Source organism: Carassius carassius, chromosome 1 (genome assembly GCF_963082965.1).
Source record: "Carassius carassius chromosome 1, fCarCar2.1, whole genome shotgun sequence".
Taxonomy (NCBI): Eukaryota; Metazoa; Chordata; class Actinopteri; order Cypriniformes; family Cyprinidae; genus Carassius; species Carassius carassius.
Window position 1 is genome coordinate 19,194,566 of NC_081755.1, and position 24,458 is coordinate 19,219,023.

At 37.4% G+C, this 24,458-nt stretch overlaps 2 protein-coding genes across 4 annotated transcripts in view; both read right to left on the reverse strand.

Moving 5' to 3' along the window:
- LOC132140690 (alpha-1,6-mannosylglycoprotein 6-beta-N-acetylglucosaminyltransferase B-like) overlaps positions 1 to 16,036 on the reverse strand; it is a 99,931-nt gene extending 83,895 nt beyond the window's left edge. The window contains exons 1-2 of the mRNA XM_059549583.1: positions 15,449 to 16,036; positions 12,303 to 12,415 (exon numbers count right to left, since the gene is read on the reverse strand). Of these exons, the coding sequence (XP_059405566.1) occupies positions 12,303 to 12,415; positions 15,449 to 15,516 (181 nt within the window). The 5' untranslated portion in view covers positions 15,517 to 16,036. The remainder of the gene's footprint in view (positions 1 to 12,302; positions 12,416 to 15,448) is intronic.
- Positions 1 to 24,458, reverse strand: part of LOC132140709 (NACHT, LRR and PYD domains-containing protein 12-like) — a 538,723-nt gene that overhangs the window by 336,220 nt on the left and 178,045 nt on the right. The window lies entirely within an intron of this gene.

Sequence of the window (24,458 nt, forward strand, 5' to 3'; positions counted from 1 at the left end):
CAACTCTCTAAATCTCCTGACCCCGTGTAGCCTAATATGTTTCCTTTTATAGGCCTACATGTTTTCATTTACATTCCAAAGCCACTTACAACCAGAGAATAACATTCAAATACTGTTCTCATACGGTTCAAATGAGCATATACATTTTCTTTTACCTGGGGCCGCATTCACAAAGAATCTTATAAGAGAGTAGCTACTAACTGGCTAATTTAAGAGAAACTCTTAAAAATAATATCACTCATAACTTTAGACTCCTAATGTGTTTTACTAAGAGTAATTCACGAAGCATTTAGCCCTAAAAGTAGCACCTACGTCTGGAACAGCTTAGAAGAAACAAATTAATTTACCTCTTGTCTAACGTGACTTCAGATTAATTAAAAAAAAACTTGTCCTACTCGTGTAGCACGTCTTCTCACAAGCAAACACTTGTTACTCATCATCAGGCAATCACCGTGATCTGTTATATATATATGAATCTGTCAATAATAATAATAATAATATCATATCATTAATGTTGACCTGGTTTAACTAACTTTTATGTGATGGTCTACCACCCAGACCAGCACTAACTGGAATAAACCAGCCTGGATCAGCATAGACTTTGTGTTGGTTTATGCTGAATGTGCTCATGATTGCGTTGACTACACTGTGATGATTTATAAATCTAAATTAGGTTTTCGCAGAGTACATTCAACGGTCTGCATGGACCGTAAAGGATTTGTGCTTTCTTTGTTATGTCTTCATCTATTTAGAGAAACATTTCACAATTGTAATGTAGAAGAGGGGTTAGCACTGCTTTCTTCTCAAGGTTATAAAACTTTACTCTGAAATGGGGTTAGCACTTCTTTTATGTTAATAACCACACATTGTGGTGACAAACATGTACAGGTACACTTTATTGCAATAGTCCACTTTCCACCTTCTACTAACTTAGTAACTTTGCAACTAATTGTCAACTAACTTTCATAAGAGAGTTCAGACTGGCAATCCGGCATCTGGAGGTCAATGTCCTGCAGATTTTAGCTCAATCCATACTAGATAGCCAACAACCATATACCCATGTACTGTACATATTCCACAATGACAATACCAACATTTACCAGGCTCAATTTGTTAGAAATTAGCCACCACGGAGTCCTGAACTTAAACCTATTGGAAGTATTTGGCATATTCTTTATAGATTTTATACTGCCTGTCCAAAAAAATAAAAATAAATAAATAAATGTTTCACAGACAAATATTTAATTAGACTGCATTTAACTTTCACTGTGGCATAGCATCGACAACATCATGCAACATCACCAAATCTATTTCCATCAAGAGCTGCATTAATTTTTAGCCAAGATCTTGTATTAACAATGAGAGAATCAAACCACCCTGTAAAGTCACCTCCAGCACATCCTAAAGACTCTCAATGAGGTTAAGCCCAGGACTCTGTTGTGGCCAATTCATACCAAAAAAATGATTCCTCAAGCTCACTGAACCACTGTTTCACAAATTCAGCCTGGTTGATCTTGACATTTTCATCCTGGAATACAGACATGGGTACACACTACATCAGTTTTAAATCCTAAACTCTTCAGTATTTTATTCTTCCTTTTTCTTCTTCTTCTTTTTTTTTGCCAGGAAGTGTGCATAGTAATCCTGTTTTCCATGGTTATATACACATTATGTTCATAGAAACCCACATATGCAGAATGTTGGGACATGGATTTAGAATTATTTGAGCTAGCAAACTGGAGTTTACCAAAACATGCTTTTGTCATTTTTGCAATTATAGAAAAAGCCTTGTCAAAATAATATTATAGCCAATCTTTGCTAGTGGTTCTGATGGGGTTCTGGATGGTTGATTGACTTTTCTGTTTGCGATAAAGATTGTCTGTGTGGGGGCTAATGCTAAGGTGTTCAAGATGGTTTTTAAGGTGTCAAAAGTAGAATCTAGAGTGTGCCTGGCAGTTGCTAGGTTTTCAAAGCGGTTTCTAGGACATTCTTGGCAGTTGATAGTATGTTTATTGTCAGTGGTGTCCAATCCTGAGTGCCCTCCAAATTTTAGCTCCATCAAGCATCAACACACTTGCCTGGAAGTTTTCTACGTAGCGAGTCTGAAGGCCTTGATTACTTTGGCACAGGTGTGTTTAATATGCTTAAAGCAAAATTCTGCAGAACAGTGGTCCTGAAAGAAGAGGATTGAAGACAAGTTGGCTGCTACTTTTGCAAGATGGTTGATAACTACCTCAACTATAAATATGAACAATAAAAGTAGGGCATTGTTGACCATGTAGCTAGAAAGCACACACACATGCACATCTATGGATTAACCAAAGCAGGTGTGTGTGATATTCAAGTATTTTGAATGCAAACTGCAGGTAGTTTGGATGAAATTATTTTAAATTATACGCCTTACCTCTCCAACGAGCATTAGTGATGATGATTAGTCACAGTGAATGCCCACCTCATGAGTGCAGGTGTTGATATATTTGGCATCTCAAAACAAAAACTACTAAAGTCCTTCCGTGCAAAGTGAAGGGCCATATCAGTGAAATTAAAACTAGCTTTGCATAGTGCCACAGGATGAAGTCACTTGAGAGAAAATAAGGAAGTACAAAAATAAGAAGGTACATGCAGGATAGAATTAAAACGTAATGAATTCTCAGTTTTCTCTTGAAAATTTAATACATTGCTTTCAGCATTCTATGATGAGAAAATTATAAAAATAAAGATCAATAAACATATCATGTTTTTTTTTCACCTGCTCCACACTTCACACTCACAATTTGATAGCATAGACACCCTCTGTCTTGACTTACTGTGTCTCATCTATGTCTCACGACAACTAATTTATGTCACGCGAGTGTGTGTGTTGCGCTTTAATTAGCAAAAACTCACTCAGGGATATGAAATCGGAGTAAATAGGCTTGCAGGAGGGATTAGAAAGCATGTGACAGAAAAGGGAAAAAAAAGCTGTGGGATGATTAAGAATATTAGAGCCAAGTGCAGGAATATATTTCCACGGAAAAAGAGAGAGAGAGAGGGAATGACTCTTCATCACACACTTCACTGCTCTCATGGCTTTAAACGATGACCACTGCCATCCAGAAGAACGTGAGTGGCTCTCATCGTGCCACCATCCCAATATCTCATTTAAATGTAGGAAAACAAAAGTTTTGTTTCCCTAGCCAATTTATCATCATTTTAGTTATCAATGATGCATTCCTGGTATCACAAGTTCACCCTTCCGAACTCATGACTTTGGGAAATTGTGTAGCACTCACTATGAGGACTGACGTGTTAAAGATTATAAAGTCTATAGTTAGCTAACAATGCTAATGGGAAACACAGTTTTGTAAACTCGATCAGCAAAAATAAAAAAGGGGCAAGAATAGGAACTGAACTTTAAAAGCTAAAACTACATTTCGCTTAAATTCACACTAAAAAGCTGTCACGTTCCTAATGTTAATACATTTCCTTTCTTAATGTCCTTAGACAGTAAATATATGGTTTGACTTCAGAACTCATTAATTAACATCATTAATTTCCTTGTTAACGCATCAAACATTGACCTAGAATAGGGGTAGGGAAGTTCAGTCCAAGAGAGCCACAGTCCTGCAGAGTACAGCTTCGACCCCAAACACACCTGAACAAGCTCATCAATGTCTCCAGGCTACAGACAGGTGAGGGGTTTTTTCAGGGCTACTCAATCTTTTTTGAGTCTTTCAAATTAATTGACCAATATGCTTATTGACCCTCTGTCACTCACTTAATAATCAACTTAATAATTCACTCATTCTTGTAACGGTCTGTCGACAAATATGCACACACACAAAGATGAAGTCTTACACTCTTTGATAAATCCACACAGGTTATCCAAAAAGGGAAGCTTGGTGACACATACACATAAATGTTAACTTAAAGGGATACTCCATCCCAAAATGAAAATGTTGTCATTAATCACTTACCCCCATGTCGTTCCAAACCTGTAAAAGCTTTGTTCTTCTTTGGAACACAATTAAATATATTTTGGATACAAACCGGTAGGCTTGAGACTGATCTATTAGAGTGCTAAATAAATTTCAAATTAGAATTTTTTTATGTAGGTCAGTTACATAAAAAACTCAAATTTTAACCTAAAAAGTGACTAATTACCAGTGACAACTAGTGACTAACTAGTTGGTCAGACTAGCTCTTATGACACAATCTTAAACTGGGCTGTGTTCATGCAACTGCCCCCAAGACTTATTTTAACTATAACACTGTAAAAAAAAAAGAAAAGTTGACTTAACTTAAAATTACAAGGTAATTTGCTGCACAGCTTTTTTGAGTTTACTCAACTTTTAAACAAATTAGTTCACTTCACTCAATTCACTGAGTAAGGTCACGTCTCCCAACTTAAAATCTTTTGTTCAGCTGATTGAGTTTTTATAGTTAAAAAAAACTTTTATGTAATTTCAACTTTTAATGTTATTTTCAGTTGACTTAATAAAGTACATTCAGTTGACTAAAAATGTGTTTTTAAACAACATCACAAGGTTAAAAAAAACCTACTACATGCTTGATATTTTGGTCCAGATTTTATTTCAAACCAGCAGCAACACATTGGTAACTTTAGCCATACTCATTCTTAAAAAAGTAATTAAATGAGTAGGCAGAAAAAAAGACAAGAAAAAAAAAAAACATCCAAAGTGCTATCTCATTCAACCGGTCCTAAATACTTAAAATGTTCTATGTTTAACATTTTAAATTGTTAACACAAAACATGTTACAAAACGAGCAATATAAGTGTAAGTTAAAGGAGTACGCTGACTTTTTGGGGCTTTAGCCTATTCACCGTATCCACCACAGTTAGGGTGAGGCTCCTTTGTCTGTTCGGTGTTGGCGCGCTTCATTGCACATGCGCCAATTTCATGGTCGTTACAGTGCGCATGCTCCAACCTCCAACCCAACTTGTCTGCTTGTTAACTTGTATTTACAAATTGAATTTACAATTAATTCTAGGTTGGTCCAACGATTGTTGAACCAATGTCTTTTCACTAGTTATGCCAACATTTTTGCATTTAATTGTCCAGTTAACTAAAAATAATCGTTTGTGAGTTGGATTTTTTTACAGTGAATCTATAAGACACAATATATCAGTAATGGCCTAATTAAATTCATTTTAAATTTCAATAATGTCCCTAATCTCCCTGAAAAATTAAATAATAAAAAAAGAATAAACAAACTGTAGGCTTCTGGCAATTAATGTCATGTGAATTGAATATGGTCATCAGTCATTTTTACTATGCCCCTTTTGTTCTGTAATCGTCCTCTGTGGGAATCTTTCAGGTTTATTTATTTATTTTTGAATACATAAAAGTAATTACAAAATACTGACTACATTGTGTGTGTGTGTGTGTGCGTATGTGATAAAGCATAAGCAGTATTCACTCCACTTCCATTAAGACGACCACCATATAGCTAAAAAAAAAGTTTAGTACACCCAGCCATCACACCCACTGTGAACTAAGTCAGAATGTCATTAGAAGGGGTGTATAAATTAATTACCTGTCAAGAGCACGTCAAATCATCATTAATATGTTTGCATCGTGTCAGAGAGCTGAGTCACTTTATGTCTTATCTTGGTCAAACCACATTTTTGTGAGGCCTAATGGATTTTCAGGATTTAAATGGAGTTGGACCAAGAAATCAGCTTGTCTCTCCGAGCTAAAAATACACCCAGAAAATCTGAGAATTACCAGCACAGTGTGACCGAAAGGTGAATTCATGCAACAGTATCTTAGACTATAAAACAGCACATCAATTTAAAAAAATAATAATAATTTGTCATGAGAGGTCACTTTTTGCACGTTTAAATACTTGAATAGCTCTTAACAATTCAAAGCCTTGAACCTGGTAAACTCGATCTAGTTCTGTCAACATTGTGTATAGTAGATTCCGTTTTAATGAGTATGCTCCTTCTTTTAAAACTTTGTTTTCTCAGTGATGGACCATAGTTTGGTAACACAATAAAAGTGTAAAAACACTGGGAACCATTCAAAGGTAATATATGGCAATCATAGCTGATGCAATAGATCAGTGGTTCTTAATTCCAGTCCTCGCGCCGCCCAGCTCTGCATATTTTGTTATGTTTCTCTTTAACACACCTAATTCAGATAATCAGCTCCTTAAGGCCATAGCCTTCGCATGGATGCACATTCTAAACCGTAGCCTATGCCGTAGCCTGAATGGCACCTCTCCAAAAATCTAACAGCGCGTCAATTCTACGTGAATCGTAAGTACTGTGATTAGTCTGATAGAACCCCTCCCTCCATATGTACTTGTGTTTTGTGTTTATTTGCACTTTAATATATTTTAATGTTACACCTTCTTATATAAAATAAAATGAAGCAAAGAACATCGACGCAGACAACGAAGCAGAAATATAATTGAAAACTGACACATAGCCTACGGCATCAAGGCTACAGCATAGGTCCAATGCAGAAGTATAAATCAGTCTTTAGAAATGAGAAATAAACAAAATCTGCACAGCATAGGGACGCGAGGTCTTGCATTGAGAACTGCTGCAATAGATACATATTTGGGCCTATTATATACATATAAAACAATCACAAATATCTACCCAGTTCACTTCTCCACTAATGGGCTGGTAAATGTATTCAGGTGTGTCAGATAATGATGACAACTAAGATACGCAGTGCAAGGATTGGATAAATGCTGATCTAGAATGATTTAGTCAGCTCATCCACCTCCCACTGTTGGAGATGTCAGATGAATGCAAGATCTTTCTGCGCAACTAACAGCGCGTTTTGGCACATCATTATTGGACATAGACATTTGTCACATTATCCACATGATGGTAATTGGAATCAATAAGAATTTCCTCATAAAAATAAAAATGTAATAAACTAAGTATAATAATAATAAACTAACTATATTTCAAATCTATTGAAATAATTACTAACATATTCCTTGAGATTTGCTGATATAAATAAATAAATACAATTGTGTCTTTGTGAATGCAGACTGAATGGCTAGGTGCTCGATTTTATACACCTACCTGTATGGCAATGAGTCTGACTGAAACACCATAATTAAGAGAAACTGAATTAGTTAAGTGGTGTCACAATATTTTTGTATATGCAAACAAGGAGTATCTTTTATTTGTCTCTCTTTCATATAGTAATTCCATCTATTTTCCCCCAGGTGTGTTGGTGTTAAATGTGAAGAAAACAAACAGGGATTATGTCTAGTGAGTCAGTTTGAAATCTTTTGCTCGACTCTGTCTGACAGCAGCTGTGGGTGTATGTGAAAGAAGACAAGAGATTTTGCCATGAAACTGCATCAGTTTACTGATGATTCACTAGCTGTAAGATGACCCGAGGGCTTCTGTAAAGCAGCAGGTCAAACTCACAGCGCCAAAATCACTAGCTCCAAATGCAATGTGTGCCCACATCTGTCTAAGACATTTAGCATGAGGTGGCCTGAAGGCATACATATGCAAAGTAATATGAACACACACATCAACATGAAATCTAATCTGATATTGTTTACATGATGCTGTTTATGCTATTTGGAAGAAGAAGAAAAAAGGTGTCAATAATACCTGGAAAGCTAGCTGTTAACATTCATTTCAATGGCTCATTTACATACACTCACAAGTCGTTCTTCAGAAATAATCTTGAACTGTGAGCTTGAGTTTGGTCAAAGGTCCCTATTACTTTCTTATCCTTTCACTCCAGCCACCTGTCTCCAGTCTAGTATGTAATACTTCTCAAGACCCAATCAACTCCCAGTGGAGAAAATCAAGACCAGCACTACTTTTTTTCTTTTTTTTTATCTTGTTACATTATGAAATACATCCGTTTAGAGGATTAAAATGGGTTGTGAACTTTACAGTCCACTCCAAAATGTTTGATCTAATCTGCAGTGAATTTGTGCTTTAATTACGGAGATATTTTTTCAGAAATGTGCTGAAGCAAATATTTATTTGAGCGTATGTGTGAAAGAACACAGCTCTGGTTCCCATTAGACCCTCATTTAGCATTATAAATACACAACAGTGCATGGAGAAAATCATGGATGTCAGTGAAACTAGGTCACATCCTGTGCTAAGGGGACTGGGGATAATTATATCAGTATCTATATTGTTTTTTATACACAGTGCATTTCGGTATAATTTCATTTAATCAGTTTTAATAAAAATAATTTTATTCAAAAATAATAATAATTTAATTGATTTTGTCATTTGATTTTTCATTTGACCCAAAAAAATAGTGCAACACTTTGTTTCTAATTCAGTTTACATCATAACTTTTCTCTGTTAACCTTTTTTTTGTATACTTCTTTTGTTTCAAGACTAAAAATTTAAATCTGAGAACTGAGACCTTTTTTAATTATTATTATTTTTTTTTTTTAATGTGGTTTTAGATATTTGGACCCCAATGCATATACAAGACAATGAAAAAAAGACCTCTGTTATATAGAAGAAGATTATAGGCTTTTAATAGAATCTATGTTTTCATCTCCTGCTGTGCCTGTATGCCACAACTGTCATAGGCCACAGTCTTTAAACCCTGCATTGACTGTCTAAAGGAAGAAGCACTGGATTTTATCTTAGAGCAGTGCAGATATCTGCCGGAGTGTGATGGAGCACAGGGACAATTCCAACTGAAATCTAAAGCCCTTCCTAGAGGATGCTATGTAAGAGCCCTTCAATCCACAGATGTATGAGCCACTGACAACCAAACACCAAAGGAAACACACAGGAGACTCAACTAACAGAGTACAGCAACATTCAGAATAAAATGGAGCTAGTGAACAAGATGCAGAATTTCTACTTATACTGTAAATATGAATCCAAGGATGTTGAATTGAAATTAAGAGGTTCTGAATGTTGATAAATTAAACAGTGCTTCTACCAATATAATTTTCCAAAAATGTACCTATCCCTACAATTTGCTGCAGTTATCAGTTGAATGAACACTAGTTGGAAAAACACCAACAACTTTTATTCTGTTTCATGTTAATTATGATTACATGGACGATGATCAATTAATGGTTACCTGTACAATCCTACATTATCAACTCAAAACTATTTTACCATAGTAAATGATTTGTAAATTAATATTTGTTTAACATCTGTAGGACAGCTTCAAGCACAAATTCTGTGCAACACAGTTTGGTGAATGAGCTCAAAGCCATGTAAAAATAAGGTCAAATGGAACTATTATTGTATTTTATTTATTTATTTATGAGAAGAAAATGAATAAATAGTTTGAATATTCAAATTTCTCACGACCAATGATCGATTGACCAAGGATCTACCCATGCTATCATCAGTTCTTATTCAATTCTGGAATTAATGCCATTAGTTCTTGTATTTAATCTGTTAAATCTGATGAATACAGATGAAATGTGAGTGACACAAATATATAGTATAATATCAGAAGATATAGTAGAGCTGAAGTCCTGCTTTTCTTTGTGTTGTTTAATTTTGAGCTTGTCTGTATAATAATAGAATAATAATAGGCATATATAGATTAGTCGGTGATAATAAAATATATTGATTGATTGTTAATGAAAACATTTCATAAGTGGAATAGTAACAATAATCCTTATATTTTCAGCACTAACATTGAAGCATGCAAAACTGCAATTTCAAACTATACTGGAGGTGTATATATATATATATATATATATATATTATATGATATCATTTATATTTTTATTTTGCACAGTAATGGCTAAGAATGTGTCCAGTGGGGAAATATATTGAATGTTATTTTATGCTATCCAATGAATGCTATGGTATATTGAAACCCAGTTTTGGCTCTAATGCTTGGCATCCTGTATTTACTGCTTAACTAACACACGTGCTTCTGTTTAAAACAGACAAAGTGCTCCCTGCATCAACCCACACACAAGCTTTCATTAAAAATGTATAATAACAAACCTCTCAGAATAGCCATTAGTATCCATCAGAGGCATAATCCCAGAACATATGCTGCATGGTATTACCCAAGATAGAACATGGTCAGAGTGAGGGTGTAAAAGCTGGAGCTTCTCTTATGTGGAAGAGGATTAGTAAATCAGCACGTTTTCTCTCAGGAACCGAAAGAGAATGGTCGCTGTGATTCTACCAAGACATGTTCCTGGATCAACATCTTCTGATGATCCTGGATCAACATTACTGTCCAAAAATATAGACCCTGAAACCTAAACCTACTCATAATGAATTCCTAAAATCAGTGGGAAATGATAGCTGATTAACAAGGGTGTAGAAGCACCTAAACCTGATTTTAAGCCTAAAATAGATATTTCCTGAAAAGTTATATCTTATTTCTGATTGGTTGATTGGAATGTTGCTCCAGGATCAACAAGGATGTTGATCCAGGAACATGTTATACTTGTTGTATCATGCACACAGAAAGAGAACAGCTCCTTTTGAGATAACATATACAACTAGAGCTGAGAGTAACAGAGTAACAGATTGCTGTTATATTGTCAGGAGTCATGATACACAAAGAACAGCATTAATTCAAAAATATAAACCTTCTTTAACTATTGTTCAAAAGTTTGGGGGCAGTAATTGTATTTTTATTTATTTACATTATCAGAATATATATTATTCAAATTTTATTTCATTATTATATATATATATATATATATATATATATATATATATATATATATATATATATATATATATATATATATATTTTTTTTTTTTTTTTTTTTTTTTTTTTTTACAATTATGTTCTTTTTTCACTTTTTATTCATCAAAGAATCCGGAAAAAGTTTCTAAAACATATTAAGCAGCAATAGCTGTTTCCAGCATTGATAATAAATCAGCATATCAGAATGATTTTTGAAGTATCGTGTGACACTGAAGACCAGAGTAATGGCTGATCGAAATTCAGCTTTGCATCACAGGATTAAATTAACATTTTAAAGTATAGAAAACAGTTATTTTGGTTTATATATACAGACTTGATTATCATTTTCTTTGTAAAAAAAACAGACAGACAGAGAGACAGACAGAGAGACAGACAGAGAGACAGACAGACAGACAGACAGACAGATAGATAGATAGATAGATAGATAGATAGATAGATAGATAGATAGATAGATAGATAGATAGATAGATAGATAGATAGATAGATAGATAGACAGAGATTCAAATTTGGACACCAATTATATTTTAAGTAATTCAGAGGTAATTAGTTTGACATAATTAGTGATTTGCAACTGTAATTCATTTTAATGTAACCCTCACATCTATGTCAGCGCTGGACTCCCAAAACACAGTGACGTCCATCTCTGGCTGATCAGCAGGCAGTGTTTAATGAGCGAGAGCCAGATGCTTTCTTAAGGCTTCAGCCTGGGAGTGGTTAATTAATCAGATTGCGCTCTCTCTTTCTCTCTCCTTCTCCCTCTTTCACTTTCTTTCTCTCCTCTCTTTCCTCCATGCGACCTCTCTCCCACAACATCACAGAACACTAATCCATCATCTTCAGCTTTTTACTGGGGTTTGCTGAACACACCATGAAGCAGTTTTCCAATTTTCCAGCAAGCGAGTGGAGCTCTTAAGATGACTATTTGCCACATTTGGGTACACCATTTCCTGTTGGGCACAGCAGTGTTGAAACTAGAAAGGAACTGAATATTAAACATATTGGCTCTGTTCCAAAACCTCTGCAGTGAGCCCATGTAGGCAGAATTTTAAAGCAATATAGGTGTGCTCCCAACATGAAAGCTTTCACAAAAGGTTGACAGCATAATTATGCTGCCTTCTGAGATGCCTTCTTTTTTTTCCACCAAATAAAGTCAGTATCACATGTATCCTTTACAGAGAAGACAATCCCATCCAGGCCACACAGAATCTGTGCTGCAAAATCTTTATAATTTAAGCATCCTTCTTTAATAAACTTTAACAAATACCCTTGATGAGTGAGTAAATGAAGACAGAATGTTAATTCTTGGATCTCATAGACCGGTTCTTCTTGGAATTCGCAGTGAACGAGACCTCAGAGATAATTATGCTGTCTACCTCTAGCCTCTGGGGTGATCTATTTTCATACGCATAACAATTGATGACTGCTGACAAATGGGAACTTCTTCAGCCTGAGATGCTATTCACAACACGCTGACCCCTAGACAATCAAGCCTGTTAAAGGCCAGCGAAAAATCCTTCATTACCCCCATTAAGAATTCCATAAAATGACGCTTTCTAAATGCCACCGGATGAATTAGACATGCATACGGTCAGCACAGGTTAGACGTACGGAGCTGCCAGTTATTTAATGTACCTTCAGTTCGGATGCTGAATGGGGAATCGCCCAGTCGCTTGGCCGAGAACTGCCCCCCCAGAGAGGTCATTAAGAAGCACAGACTGAAGAAACCGATCCCCGCCACAAATATCCTGCAACAGACAGACAGATAGATGTACGAATGTATTGGGGTGGAGCAAGAAAAACGCCAGACAATATGAGAAACCACCTATGAGAAGAAGTATAACTGTTAGAAGAAGTATATTATCCTTGTGAAACTTTTCCTTTTGGGGGAAATTAAAGCTTTGTCACTGTTTACTCACCTTGTTGTTGGAAACCTGTTCAAATTTTTTTTTTTTTTTTTAAGAAAATAATTTTTCACATTTAATTTTCTATGAAAGTGTAGTACAGGGTGACCACTCTGCTAAGATAAAATGTAAATACATAAATTAAAAAAAAAACACTAAACATGGTCGAATTGAATCATTCCCTCTATCCCAAATGTTCCATCATACAACATGTCCGTGTAACAAACAGAGCAAAAAATTATTAATTCAATTAACTCAATAGTGTTTCGCTCCATCAGACTAATAGAGAGCTCAAATGATGACACATTTTTTTTTATGCAAACCCGGAAGTTAGCAAACAAATCCATCAAGATATGTTTAGATTCAAGCAGCTGCTTGCAGCTTTAAAAATAAATATGCACAGATAAACCAAAAGTAGTCCAAAACCATTTAAAACAATTATGTTGGTGGGTTTTGATTTGAGAGGACAACAAATAATGTTTTTTTTCACAGGAGGAAGCATTATTATGGATTAACATGCAGTGGTTTTAAGTCAAAATGGCATAATGATGGATTTGCCTCCTACAAACACAACCTTTTAATTCATTCTGACGGCACCCATTCACTGCAGAGGATCCACTGATGAGCAAATTATGTAATGCTACATTGCTCCAAATCTGTCCAGCTGAGGAAACCAACTAATTTACATCATGGCCTGAAGGTGAGTACATATTTGGTAAAAACAATTCATTTAAGCATCCAACATCTCCTTTAGTCTTTAAAGTATTAAAAAAAAAATAAGCAAATAAATAAATAACATATTTGCCCTCAAAGTTTGAGTTATAATAGTCTGGAAGAACATCTTTATAAAAGCAACGTAACTGTAAAAGTAGACTGACAAGTTTGAGGCGTATGTACTAATGAGATTAATTTTACTGTTTGCCATGATGACTTTTAATGTCCCTGAAAACCTCTCTAGTTTTTATCAGTTTGGAGCTTCCCAGACATGAACACTGTCATTGTATGGAAGATAACTGCATGGAAACAACTGTATAATATTTTTTTGCAATGGCATGTGAAGGCAAAATAGTCTCATAACAATGGGAGAGTTTTCTTGTTTGGGTGAACTGTTTCTTAAACGCCACTAACTTCACAGTTTACACAAAACTAGAATTTTATGTATTCACCCTAAGGTAAATTCATATTTGCATTACAGATATTAGAACAAAGAAGATGAAATTCAAAACCTTATTCATGTTTCTCAAAAAGTAATGAAAATCTGCAAGGCCACTCATGAGGTGCTTTATGCTTTTAAGAAGCCCACAAAAATGCTGAAAAGCATCGTAAACTAAGGATAAACCACATATTTTGTCAGGGTTAACCTATACATGCTGTAAGCCTGCAGGTTAGAGCCTTGGATGGGTAATCACAACTTTCGAGGTTTAAAGGAGATTTGCACAGTTTGCCATTTTTGTAAACCTGGTATTGATTTATGAACTATTGCAGATCTATTGCTCTCTCCCTCCCTCTCTCTCTCTCTCTCTCTCTCTCATGGATTATATATAGAAGGAAAGAGAAATGCCATGTCAGACCAGACATGGAGGGTTGTAACTGGACAGTAAATTGCATATTATCTGCATGCATTTGTTATTTTGAAATAAACCTTTTCCTGTTTGTTTGCTTTGTTGAATTAAAATGTCTAACTTATAATGGTGGTTTAAGTGGTATTACGGAATGGCACCATTATTACTGAAAAGTAAGTTTGAATACTAGAATATTTAGAAGTAAGTAATAATTAGTTGTTCCTATTTTAGCTTGTAGAAGACAAATTGGAAAGTTACAGTATCAAAGTCTAAGACATGTAGTGTGTGCAGCAGAGAAAAACTCCTCAAACATTCTTCTCTAGTCCCACTGACGTCATTCTCTATAAACTGACCTCATGTTTGGTGGCAAAGTAGCAAACGTCAGTATTATGTACTCTTATTTCATCATGTAATTCATCTTTTTCTTTTTATTTCCATTGTGTAATAAGTGTGTTAAATAAGTTTGACCAAGGGATATTTCTGTAATATCTGCAACTCTTTCACAGAAGAAGCTTGCTTAAGATACAACACAAGACTTTTATTTATTTATTTATTTATTTTAATTTGCAGAGCTCAGGTAGGCTACTGTAGAATGACCCACATCTTCGCGCTGCTGGATTCCCGCCACTGCCAGAAACAGCGCGAAAGCTCATCAACAGACTCAGTTCTTACACCATCCTCACATCCTTGCCTGAAAATCTCCTGACACTCTCTCAAGGACCGAGAATAGTAGCCTACCACCTCCACCACCACCATGTTATTTACAGTAAGACAGTAATTTCTCTTTCTTTGCAGATACACTTTTCTGTGGTAGCCTAACAGTGAAGGCAGTTTGACAGCTTTCAGATTTTCAGCTTTGTTCAATTAAGAGAACCTGAGGACTTCGATAAAGACTTTTCAATAGGCCAAGTTTGTTTTATTGGCGAACTATTCTTTACAAAAAAAAAAAAAAATAAAATAAATAAATGTAGCCTAACTACTCTACACTGAAAATATTAGTTAGCCTATAATTCTATAAAAAGAAACTTAACAGTAGTATTCCTAACGTTGTTGCACTGTATGGCGATCTTACATTAATTTAATAAGACTTAGTACGATTTACATATAAACATACAAAATAAAATATTTTTTAAAGACTTTTAAGTCTGGTTGACCACATAGGTCTACATAAAACGAAGACCACAGTGGTCGAACGCTACAGTGCCAATTCCAGGTTTGTCTGAATGGTGTATTCAATAATTGTCAATAATTTGTCTTCAGATCTTTGCACATAAATGTCTTACAGTAGGCTGTAGCCTATTATGTCAAATCTTACCTGAACGGTTTGAACGTCAGCAGGCATCTTCTCGTCATAGTTATACACTCGCTATTTAAAGCAGTCATTTTTCGCGACGACTGTTTAACATACGAACTATAAAACGCATGATTTACTTTAATTCTTTGAGTTTCTTAATATGCGAGTTTAAAATAACAGCCCTGATTCTGACTGTACGCTCTTTGATGAAGTTGCAAGGCACCCGAAGATTACTGAGCGAAATCACCAGCAGGTCATTCCGTTGGTGACGTTGAACTCCAATTCATGCCAGTTTCCAAATAGCGTCAGAAGTAATCCAGAGTAGGTCCGTCTCCGTACATTTAGTGAAGTATCAATGAAGCTCGTGAGGGGAATGAACGCCGGAACTCCCTGCGCAGCGCGCGACGACACTGGGTCAATTCACCGGCACGACTGGCGTTTTCCCAAATGTGAGCAGTCACTTTCACCTTCTTTGAGAATAATATCGTCTCTGTGGCTCACTATGAGCATGTATGCAGTTCAGCTGCTCCAGAGTAAGCGTCTAAAAAGCTTAAACCGCTCCTCTGTAGTTTCAGAGCCCTGGACAGCTCCCAGTGCATACGACAAAAGGCATCAAGAGCGCCATCCGATGGATTTCTACCATTTTACTGGGATTATCCGATCTGAGATATGACGAATCGGGTCCTTCTGTATGCAGCGTGTTTTTGTGCAAGTGATTTTATTACGACACAGTTCCTCTGATTGGATATGCGAGTTACATTTTAAATTAAAAAAGGAAGAACATTTCATAAATGTATGGCCCCAAGTCAGATGCACATTATTTCCACGCATGTTTAAAAGGAGAAATATATATATATATATATATATATATATATATATATATATATATATATATATATATATATATATATATATATATATATATATATATATAGTTATTAAATAAGATTTTGTATTTGAATGTAGTGTGGGGGGGGGGGGGATTTGTAATTGTAATTTTGCCCCACTCTCCTCATCTCCCTTTAGTGTATGCTGATTTGCACATTGCTTATGCTACCATTGTGTCTAGAGAGGATGTTTCATTACAGTATTAACAGAGGATCTAAGGAGAATTATTCAAAACCAAGGAAGTCAAGAATTCTCAAACTCTGGCCCAGCTGTTGGTTTCTGCTAGTTTCATTCCCATCATTTCTGAACTCTGGGAACCCAGAGGACTATTAGCAGTGTAGCCCACACCTCTGGATGACACACTTCATATCCAGCAGTGAGTCTGACAGATCGGCCATTAATGAAAGCCTCTCTGTGTACAGTTTAAGATGCTGAGGATCTGCTTTCAAAAAAAGAAGACAAAAAAAGAAAATCAATAGTTCTCTATTTCCTAGACCCACAGTTTCAGAGTACAGCAGTACAACTACAAAACCAGGACAGTAGTGTACAAAACTTTCAGACGCTGTGGAATCCATATCGTTTCAGGGCTACTTCAAGATGCAGAGATTGTGAACAACAACAAGATGATTACCTTGCCTAACAAAACAGGCATACAGCATGCATTGATTGATGCTATTAAGTGCTCCTCATTTCTTTATATAATTTTCTCTGTAAAACAACAGCTCAGATGAGAGAAAAATAAGGAACATGATGTTTTCTTCAGTCTGCAGGGTACAAAATGTCTAGACTTGATAACCGGCAGCCTGCCTTTGGAACACAAACCCCAATAATGACAGACCCGAACTGCTGTAGTTAAAGAAGCTTTTGAGTAGAGACATGATTGCAAGCAACATACATCACAAATAGTTAATAAGATTCTGGAAGGCAAAGAGTGAAACTGACATGTTTTTCTCGGTCTGCTGTGTTTTACGTCATTAGTAAAGAGCTCGATGTTCTTGTGGTGTCATCAAACAATCAGCATTTTCATTTTCCTCCAGGCACAGAGGTATATAGGAAAAAGCTTCTCCTACTTATGTATAGTGCCAGAGAAACGTTGCTTGTTCGCAAACGTTTTGTGCGATATTTCAATTTTAAGTTAAAATTTGCAACTTCGGATGGAAACCAGCCTATTGATGTGAAAGTGTACAGCTATAAAAGAGCTGTAATGGGCTACTGATCCAAAGTTTTGAAGCTAATGCAAATAGACTGTAACAATCAATTGGTTTATTGATTAAAAGCTAAATTTCAAAGCTAAATATTAAATTAAATATTATCTTAGAATGTGTGGTTCACACATAACACTAAAGTGGCACATAGAAGCTGCACATTTTTTAGGCTACATCAGCCTTCCAGAAATCGAATTTATCTCAGTCCATTCGTCATAAGCCAGCAGTCACTTGTGTGTTTAGATGCCAATAAAGCACTTCAGGCTCACAACTCATCAAATTCAATTTACTCTCACTGTGTGCTAAAGGCCCTCTATGCACTCTAAATGCTCTCATTCGTTCATGTATATTAAGAGCGATCAGCCCACTGGAACTATTGAGTTAAGTGAAACCTTTAAAATTTGGTGGCAAAGCACCCTTCAAAAGCAATATAGTAAGGACAGCTGGACACTTGGACCAGCATTATCAGACCTCTCAAGTCTCAAACTTGATCATCTTTACTGCAGTCTTCTGAAGTTATGGAAATAACAAAATCAGGCTTCAGGATACATCAGGATACAGTTCAGATTAGTTTTGGTAAAGTCTTCAAGTTGTGTTATTAAAGAATAACTGACCTAGAAATGTGCTATTGTACTTGGCGGATGATAAACAGATGAAAAGAAAAAAGAAATAAATTTAAGACTGAAAGGGATGAAAGACTGCCTGGGAACTAGATTATATTTAGGAACATTTTTTTTTTTCAATTAATTTAATTATAACAATTTGTAATGCTTTGTCTCTGATAATACAACAATATTAACATGTCTTCATATGTCCTTCCCCTAAGAGTATTTGATAAATGACACCCATGAAGTTGTTTTTTTGTTTTAAATATTCATGAACTCATGTCGTCTGTGACTGTTAACAGCTGGTTTATAAAATATAAAAATACCGAAGGTTTTATTGTGTCTCTGGTTTTCAGAATGCTTCAGATCCAATTAATTTGCTCGCTAAGATGATAGTGAATATTTTTCAAATTCATTCTCTTTCTAATGATTTCCCGACTGTGTTATAGATATACACAGCATACATCAGCTTTTTCTCACCATCATATTGGCATCAGCTATTGGAAAAGCCATTTCTTTTAGCCTCCAATTTGAACCCTGGTAGTAACAAGTGATCCTGACTGTGACATTCAGCACCATGAATAGAAAACTCAAACTTTCAAGAGGTGAATTCATAAAAAAGAGAGGAACCTTAGGATGCACCAGTACTTGGGACGTTTTTATTCTTCCCTTCAATCTCCGGGTCAAAAAGTGTAAGAGGCACGCACGCAATCAGCCCTTGACAAAGTGTTCCTTTGTACATGTGTTTTCTTTAAAAATGGCCAGAGGGATGTATCTCAGACTCAGTGATGACCAAGTGAATGTATTAAGTGACCAAATATATCCCTTAGATATATGTTGTTTGAACATAAATGTGTGTTAGCAGTGTATGCACAACCACCATATAATGATAAAAATCCACCTGCTCGTTTTTAATTCCAATTAATTATAAGAAGTGTCTCAGAGCAAGAGTTCACAGAATCTGTAAAATCTGACGTCACATTTTACATGACCTTCCAAGGCTGTTGACAGACACTGAAATATTAGAAACCGCCTTGAGTGAGCCGTATGCAATCTGCCATGTTTATCTTCATGCAAGAACATTTAAAAGCAACATTCATAAAAAATGTCTTCTTATTGAAGCTACAGAAGTCATTCAGTCAAGAGCAGCATGAGAGTGATTTTCTGTATTTATTTTATTGGTTGGGTCATATTTACATATGTACATAACGTCTCAGTTACGTACGTAACCCTCATTTCCTGATGGAGGGAACGGAGACGTTATGTCGAACGACATATGGGGTCTCACTAGGGAGGCCAATCATCTCTGAGTTTAAGAGAAAACGCCAATAAAAATTGGCTAGTGGATTTAACATACCTGAGCCACTCCCCATGCCAACGGGTATAAAGGGCGACATGTGCATTCACTCATTAGGTTTTACGCTGAGGAGTCGAGAACGTGTCCCGGCAACAGCGAACAGTTCAAGGTTGTGGCATGGGGACATAACGTCTCCATTCCCTCCATCAGGGAATGAGGGTTACATACGTAACCGAGACGTTCCCTATCTGTCGGTCACTACGAGTTATGTCGAACGACATATGGGGTCCTATGGAAAACGGCACATCCTGAACACCGTCACAACCCTGTGGTGCTGCAATTGTCGGCAAGCCATGGCGTGCCCCAAAAGCTACGCCTAAGGTCGTAACCTTCCCAAAGCCCAGCGCAAATTCACTGACCTTGGTACCAAGGGGCCAAAGGGTGAATACAGTGCTGCTGGAGAAGGTCACACTGCTGTTCCGCCCACACAAAGTTAGTGGAAGGGATTTCAACCTTCGGTGAAAGATTGCTTCAAATCTTCCTTATTTGGTCTTTCAGCTTGGCAAGACAATGGGGAAGTGAGCCTAGGAACAGGCTGCTACAGAGACCACATCCTACCTGTAGGGAGGTGACATGTGGAGATACTGATATGGACAGACCCAGGGGGCAGTACTACATAAGAAAAGGGTCTCTGAGGCAGGTCCTACCTTAGAGTAGGGATGGAACAGCTGCCAGAAGAGACTGACAGAACGGGTCTGTCAAGGGAAGACACGGGGTTTGACAAGAGGGAAACCTTACCGTGGAATAAAACATATATGGGATTACCTGTGGGGAATTAAGCCACGTGGACACCTAGCACAGTACAGGGGCTGACTGGAGCTCCGGGCATGCTAACACCAGTACTGGGCCTGGCGACAGACTGCTCCTCCAAGTCTGACCGCCGGGGGTGCTGGAGGATGCTCGACCAGGGTACGCCAACTGGGGAACTCTACTGGGAGAAGAAAGGCACTCGCATCCCCGTGTTAGGGGGAATGGCGCAGCAAGCGTGACACCCAGCCAGCCCTTCCCGCCAATTACCTGTTACCCAACACATGGGAAGAAACTGGCTCTACACGAAGGTTGTAGAACCTCGCGAAGGTGTTAGGTGTCGCCCAGCCTGCAGCTCAACAAATGTCTGCCAGAGAGACACCGTGCACCAGCGCATAGGAGGAGGCCACACTCCGTGTGGAGTGGGCCCCTTACCCCCAGGGGGCACGGCTCACCTTGGGAACGGTATGCCAAGGCAATGGCATCCACTATCCAGTGGGCCAACCTCTTCTTGGAGACAGCCTTCCCCTTCTGCTGACCTCCAAAGCAGACCAGGACCTGCTCAGAGCTTCTGAAGCTCTGGGTGCGGTCCACGTATATGCATAGTGCTCTTACGGGACACAGCAACGCCAAGGCTGTATCTGCCTCCTCCAGGGGCAGCGCTTACAGGTTCACCACCTGGTCTCAGAAGGGAGTGGTGGGAACCTTGGGCATGTATCCAGGCCGGGGTCTCAGGACAACGTGAGAGTAGGCCGGCCCGAACACAAGGCACTCTTCACTTACCGAAAATGCTTGGAGGTCCCCATCCCTCTGATGGAAGTGAGCGTGACCAAGGAGCGCTGTCTTGAGAGACAGGAACTTAAGCTTGACTGAATCCAGCGGCTCAAAGGGACCCCTCTGAAGTCCTGTCAGGACAATAGAGAGGTCCCAGGAGGCACTCCTCAGGAACCTAACAATCAGGTCATGCCTCCCCAGGGAGCGGCTGTCCACTGCATCGTGATGGGCTGCAATGGCAGCCACATACACTTTCAGGGTGGAGGGTGACAGCCCACGCTCCAACCTTTCTTGCAGGAAAGAAAGCACTCTGACCGGGCATCTCCGGGGGTCTTCTCAGTGAGAAGAAAACCAATTCGATGTGATGGTGACATGATGTGTACCGTGGTGCCATGCCCATCTCGGCTTAGTGCTGAAGTGGTCTCATATGGAGCAACCTGAGCAGCGTGACTGCGGATCCTGATGCCCACTTCCTGTCTTCCATGTCTGACCCTCGAATGCAAACCGCAGAAATGGCAACGTCTGTGGCAAGGGAGGATCGAGACATGAAAGTACGCGTTTTTCAGGTCGATCGCTGCAAACCAGTCCTGGGGCTGAACGCATTTGATAATGCGTTTCTGCATCAGCATCTTGAACGGGAGCTTGTGCAGGGCCCGATTCAAGACTCGCAGATCCAGGATAGGCCGAAGGCCACCAATTTTCTTGGGTACAATGAAGTAAGGGCTGTAAAACCCTGTCCTCATCTCGGCTGGAGGAAAAAGAAAAAAAAGGAAATTATGAAATAATATTAATAAAATAAAATAAAATCAGCAAAACTCAAGACATGGTGTTAATATGCACTGTTCAGCCATTATCAATTGATAGGTGTGTCACTGTACTACACTGATTTCACTAATGCAGCACACTCTGATTAGCTTTCCCTCTTCACTGCATTCTTCATGTGTTTCCTCTGTAGGGAATAGACCGATGTCTGTTCTCCAGCTGGTGTAGAGGTTTATGATACCCTCTCCTCCACAGCAGCTGCTGTCCCTCTATTCTCATCTTTATTCCCGCTGGCTGTGTGCTGTCAGAGTCAAAGCAGAGCTCAGATTCACAGAAAATACATGAAACACTGATGTTACCTGTCAAGCCACAATAAATCTATTTTATTATCAATCACTCTTCAAGGGAATGGGATTTTTTTTGTGTGTTTATGTTTTAAGAGGACAGTTTTTGATAAACACTCATATTTCATAAAATATAAATTTCTCAATCATGTGTCAGTGCCCTGTGAAGTTGATGTATAAATCCACAGGCGAAGCGATTTAGTTAAGTTAAGTTAATGGTTAGTCTTTGTTAAGGCAGTACATCGGACAGGACATTCATTCATCAACCTCAAATATAGCTTATCATCTGAAATATGTAATATTAAAAAATGAAAGAGAGAGTGATTTCTACTTTCAAATGAACCAGTTCAAATGGAAAACAAATATCCACAGATTATGTAATCCGTATGAAACATGCATACAGGCGCATCACTACTGGGGAGATGAAGAATCAGTGTTGCCGACTTAATCTCTGAAACTGAAAACAAAGAAAGTTGATAAAAGTACTAGTTGATAAAATTATTAGAATGTTAATGCACTCTCCTTGCTGTTTTTCACTGACACATTCATAATCATTACTTCTGCCAGTGTGCTGTGGCAAGCTTTATGCATGTGCATGAGTGCTTATTAGGCTATGTAGGAAATTAAAGGCTCATTAGAATTATTTAAATGGTTTATTTATAAAGTGCGATTAGTCGAATAATAATAAAAATTTTATTGAATGACTACTAGTCTTGGACTCTGTTGGTCCTTACAAGATTAAGCATCGTAAGGTAAATCCTCTGGTTTATTAATGAACATACTCGTGTTCTTAGACAGAAGTGTAGGAAGGCAGAATGGGTTTTGAAGAAAAATAAACTTCGGGGTCTTTCACCAGATGTTACGAGACTTACTTCTTGGGTATCTGAAAGCTGTAAAGGATGCTAAAACAGCCTATTTTTCAAATATTATATTGCAGCACTCAAACTGACCCACAATTTTGTTTCAAACTATTAATAGTTTTTTAATCCAGAATGCTGTTATGATTCCTCCATCTACAGAGTGTTGTGAGAAGTTTTTCATGATTTTCAGGGTTTCATGATTTGGATGGAAAGGTAGCGGACAACTCTACTATGGCAAAATTTTTGATGAATTTGATCTGGTTTCATCTATCAATATTATACATATTATTGCTCAATTGAAATGCCAAGCTACCAGTTTGGATATTTTGCATTCAGGTTTGCTTGGTGCAACAGCTGACTTTATTGGACCCGGTATTAAATATATTGTGAACTGTAGCCTTTCTACATGTCTTTTTCCTTCATGTCTTAAGCAAGTGGTCTTTTAGCCCCTTCTCAAGAAGTCTGCTCTGGACCCTTTTTATTTTACAAATTATCGGCCAATGTCAAAGCTGCCCTGTATTTCAAAAAATAATAGAGAAACTGATTTTATCTCAGCTGAGCTCTTTTTTTTTGGCTAATAATGATGTGCTAGATGCATTGCAGTATGGCTTTAGGGCAGGACACAGCACTGAATCAGTTTTTTTGTAAGCCGCATTTTGGACCATCTGAAGACGAGAGATGGAAGTGAGAGGTAAACCAACATATAGTGAGTTGCCATAGTCAAGACGTGTTGAAATAAAAGTGTGAATTATTGTTTCAAAGCTATTCCTGTTTAAAAAAGGATTGACTTTGGCTAACCATCGTAAATGATAAAAGCTGGCTCTAACTGTGCCGTTAATTTGCTTGGTCAGTTTCAGTTTAAGTTTTTAACTTCAGAAGTGAGTTGTGGGGTGAGTGTACCAAGGTCAGTAAAGCGTCTGTAAAAAAGCTCATTTGGACCAAATTGGATGATTTGGGTTTTATCGTCATTAAGAACCAGGAAGTTGTTTGTGAACAATAGCTTGAGTTAGTGAAGACAGTCTTGTAGTCTCTTATATGTAGTGTTATCGTCATGTCATGTATCGATAGGTATGTAGAGTTGGGTATCATCCGCATAACAATGGTACGACACACCAAATCTACTCATAATTGATCCCAAAGAAAGCATGTACAATGAACAAAAAAATAGGGGTGCCAGAATCGATCCCTGGGGTACCCCACAATTGAGGTGAGTCGTAGAAGATAGATGAGTACCTAATCTAACAGAAAAAATTCTGTTAGATAGGTAAGACTGGAACCATTTGAGTACCATACCTGAGATACTGTTTGAATGTTCTACCGAGATAAAAGAATCTTATGATCTACAAAGTCAAAAGCTGAACTCAAGTCAAGTAGCACTAAAGCCATGGTATTGCCAGCGTCTCTCGTTGTTAAAATGTCATTAAAAACTTTTAAAAGAGCGGACTCAGTGCTGTGAAGGGGTTTAAAACCAGATTGAAAAATATCCGAA